Source organism: Eumetopias jubatus, unplaced genomic scaffold, assembly GCF_037043125.1.
Source record: "Eumetopias jubatus isolate StellerSeaLion01/CBP00866 unplaced genomic scaffold, mEumJub1_p1.0 scaffold_2, whole genome shotgun sequence".
Classification (NCBI taxonomy): Eukaryota; Metazoa; Chordata; class Mammalia; order Carnivora; family Otariidae; genus Eumetopias; species Eumetopias jubatus.
The window spans coordinates 136,755,917-136,760,235 of record NW_028274808.1 but is presented as its reverse complement, the minus strand read 5'-3'; the positions used below and the strand labels follow the sequence as shown (position 1 = coordinate 136,760,235).

The following is a 4,319-nucleotide window of genomic DNA, read 5'->3' as shown; positions in this document are numbered from 1 at the left end:
AAGACTCTTTCTTACAGTCAGCCCCCAGGGCATGGTACAACACTTAAGTATCTGTTCTTGCACCTATGATTAATCAACCCATTGCTACAGTAGCTGCTATAATGGCTGACTTAAGAGAAACCAAAAGAATCCATCAAAAGGGAAATCAGTTATAGTTATTTGCGTAAGTTCAATAAGAATCTTTCTCCTTGTAACTTGACATCATTAAAAACATTGGTTATATTACCAAGGCTTTGACTGAAATGCCATACTTAAGAGAAATGTACATAGACTCAGATATGACCAGACAGCTTTAAGGAGCTAAGATTTACTTTACGAGGCCAACGAAGCCCCTTGGAAAAAAATGGCCTGGTGTCTTGCTCACAGGGTTACCAGGAGCCTTACCAGGTGAGTAAAGATCACTTCCTGGCAGGCTCAGGAAACTCAGGATACTTTGGGGACCTTGAGAAGAAAGGAAATAACCCAAATATGTAGGTATTGCAGATGAGTCTAATGGCAAGTGTTCGGCTTGGCTCTTAACCTTGAAAGGCCGTTAAAGGCTCAATCTGAAATTCGTTATGAAAAGTTCCAGCAAAGCAGATTTAAAAGAACCTACATGGCCAGTCACTATTCTTCTTGCATTTAGGTAAATAATTAGGCCAAGTTTGCTAAAACTGGACTTGTTTTACAAACAACGTAGTCTTAATTTTGTTCCTTTTGACAGAAATGAGGGTGGCTTCAGAGAGAAAAAAAAAATGTTTCAGTGACACACCTTTATGGGTGTTAGATTCTAGTTCTGATTAACTGTCCTTGAATGTTTATTGTTTACCTATAAAACCAGGGTGGATCCTGAATTCTTCTGGTTTCCTTGCATATCTGGCTAACTTTCTGACTGAATGCTCTCCTGCAGGACCACCTCCTGAAATGAGACCACTGTCAAACTGAACTGATCTAATTTACCTCATTGTGAAATGTGGAAAAGCTGCTGTCTATGACTATACATGAGAGTTCTAAAACAATGGCTCTAGGGGCGCCTGGGTGGCTCAGTTGGTTAAGTGTCTGACTCTTAATTTCGACTCAGGTCATGATCTCAGGGTTGTGAGACTGAGCCCCATGTCAGGCTCTGCATTCAGTGGGGTGTTTGCTTGAGATTTTCTCTCTCCCTTTGCCCCGCCCCCTCGCCGTGCACACTCTCTCTCTCAAATAAACAAATCTTTAAAAATAAAAAAATAGCTTTTCTGCTCGTGGACACCGCAGAGGAAGCATCGTTAAAGTCTCCCCTCCCACCGCCGACATGTCTAAGTCAGAGTCTCCCAAAGAGCCTGAACAGCTGCGGAAGCTCCTCATTGGAGGTTTGAGCTTTGAAACAACCAATGAGAGTCTGAGGAGCCATTTTGAGCAATGGAGAACGCTTACGGACTGTGTGGTAATGAGAGATCCAAACACCAAGTGCTCCAGAGGCTTTGGGTTTGTCACGTATGCCACTGTGGAGGAGGTGGATGCAGCCATGAACGCAAGGCCACACAAGGTGGATGGAAGAGTTGTGGAACCAAAGAGGGCTGTCTCAAGAGAAGATTCTCAAAGACCTGGTGCCCACTTAACTGTGAAAAAGATATTTGTTGGTGGCATTAAAGAAGACACTGAAGAACATCACCTAAGAGATTATTTTGAACAGTATGGGAAAATTGAAGAGATGGAGATCATGACTGACCGAGGCAGTGGCAAAAAGAGATGTTTTGCTTTTGTAACATTTGATGACCATGACTCTGTAGACAAGATTGTCATTCAAAAATACCATACTGTGAATGACCACAACTGTGAAGTAAGGAAAACCCTATCTAAGCAAGAGATGGCTAGTGCTTCATCCAGCCAAAGAGGTCGAAGTGGTTCTGGAAACTTTGGTGGTGGTCGTGGAGGTGGTTTTGGTGGGAATGACAACTTTGGTCGTGGAGGGAACTTCAGTGGTCGAGGGGGCTTTGGTGGCAGTCGAGGTGGTGGTGGATATGGTGGCCGTGGGGTTGGCTATAACGGATTTGGTCATGATGGAAGCAACTCTGGAGGTGGCGCAAGCTCTAATGATTTTGGCAATTACAACAATCAGTCCTCAAATTTTGGACGCATGAAAGGAGGAAATTTTGGAGGCAGAAGCTCTGGCCCCTATGGTGGTGGAGGCCAATACTTTGCCAAACCACGAAACCAAGGTGGCTATGGTGGTTCCAGCAGCAGCAGTAGCTATGGCAGTGGCAGAAGGTTTTAATTACTGCCAGGAAACAAAGCTTAGCAGGAGAGGAGAGCCAGAGAAGTGACAGGGAAGCTACAGGTTACAAGAGATTTGTGAACTCAGCGAAGCACCATGGTGGCAGGGCCTAGCTGCTACAAAGAAGACATGTTTTAGACAATACTCATGTGTATGGGCAAAAAACTCGAGGACTGTATTTGTGACTAATTGTATAACAGGTTATTTTAGTTTCTGTTCTGTGGAAAGTGTAAAGCATTCCAACAAAGGGTTTTAATGTAGATTTTTTTTTTTTGCACACATGCTGTTGATTGCTAAATGTAATAGTCTGATCATGACGCTGAATAAATGTGTCTTTTTAAAAAAAATAAAATAAAAAAATAAAAAAATAAAATAAAGCCTCTAAAGGATGGGGGCTCAACTTGGTACTAGGGAATATGTGCAATTAGATGCAAGGCAGTTTCATTCCTCAAATCCTGATCTATGCCCCTTTTCAGCTAGAAGTAGCTAGAGCAGTCGCTGCCCCTATCCTTCAAGAATGAGGAATGGTGACAATCCATGGGTGGTCCTGGCTCATGGGAACCAAACTACTACCATGTTGTTGCTAAATGAAGATTTGCCATATTTATTGCCTATAAAATATTTATCTTATCACCCCTAGCCTCACATTGCTGATGTTCCTTCCTGCTGCATCAGGAAACATCTTCCTGTCACAGCCCACCACTTACACTGAAGTTCACAATTGCTCTGATGGCCGGGTCTGCAGAAAGGACCTCTTTACCAGCTCACTGAGGAACCATAGTTCTAAGTCTTTTGTCTTGTAGGTATGTTAATCTCATGTTGCTGTTTATATTGTTGCTGTGGCATAAGGATGCAAGTCCCTTCCTGATATCTGGCTCTAGGGTCATTGCAGAAGAATGGTGTATAAAGACTGTATGAGCCATAAAGATGTCAGGGGTGGAACATAGGAGTGCTGACAACACTGACTCCATCTTTGGCCCTCCATCTTGTTTATGTCTGTGCAGTAACCTCCCTCAGGGCCTTGGAGGTTAATGTATGCACTAACTGGAACACAGAAAGGCTGGTTCTGGGCTTCCCTCTGGCACACAGATGGTGCCACTTAAGGTAACTACCCTTTGACTTTACCACAATGCCCCTTACTCTATAAAAGCTGTGGATTAAGGTCTGAACTGTGCAGAGAATAGATGCATAGCACCTGGATCATCGCCAGCCAATCCCCCTGTCATTACCTTGAACAAAACTCTGTGTAAACAGTATAGAGTGGCCTGCTTCATCTTTTGGTTTCAAAGTGCCTTCTCAGTCTGGAGGATACTTTACTGACCCTTCTAACACCTCCCCAACTGCCAATTCCATCTCCCAAATAATTATCAACATGTATATGAAAATCCAGGGGCACCTGGGTGGCTCAGTCAGTTAGGCGTCTGCCTTTGGCTCAGGTCATGATCCCAGGGTCCTGGGATCAAGCCCTGCATCGAGCTCCCTGCTCACTGGGGAGCCTGCTTCTCCCTCTGCCTGTCACTCCCCCTGCTTGTGCTCTCTCTCTGTGAAATAAATAAATAAAATATTTTTAAAAGAAAAGAAAATCCATAGAGCTCCATAGGGCACAGACCCACACAAGTATTCTTCAAGATTCTGAAGTACTTGGGTAGCCATAAGAATACAAAAGGGATTGGGAAAGGAACACAGAACAGAGCCACAAAAGCAACGGAAGTGGTCATGAGGGATCTTGTATTAGGTGCAGGGTTCACTAGATATACTAATTATTTCCAGTATGATTAAAAAGAAAGGAAAACCAAGGTCTTAGACAATTATTTTCTAACATATGCAATGCCTGACATATTTCAAAAAGTCCCAAATTAATTGAAAGCGTAAGTGAATTCTCAGGGGAAAAATTATATTATTTTCTGGAAAAGTATTCACTACTTGGACAGGTAGTGTGGTTTATTAAGTTGGTGTGTATTTGGAAGTTGTCTCCCTTTCACAGATTTTACAAGTATGACATGTTTCCTTTTTTTAATTTTGCTTCAGACCTACCTAATTCTCTTGATACTACACATTTCACTGTGTGATGCTAAACTCTACC

General features: G+C 42.9%; 1 protein-coding gene across 1 annotated transcript; it reads left to right on the top strand.

Annotated features, from left to right (window-relative positions):
• The first annotated feature begins 1,273 nt into the window (after positions 1-1,273).
• Positions 1,274-2,314, top strand: LOC148164900 (heterogeneous nuclear ribonucleoprotein A1-like). Its single transcript, XM_088020505.1, has one exon. It carries the CDS (start codon positions 1,274-1,276, stop codon positions 2,234-2,236), a length of 963 nt encoding a protein of 320 aa, XP_087876631.1. The 3' UTR covers positions 2,237-2,314.
• The last annotated feature ends 2,005 nt before the right edge of the window (positions 2,315-4,319 follow it).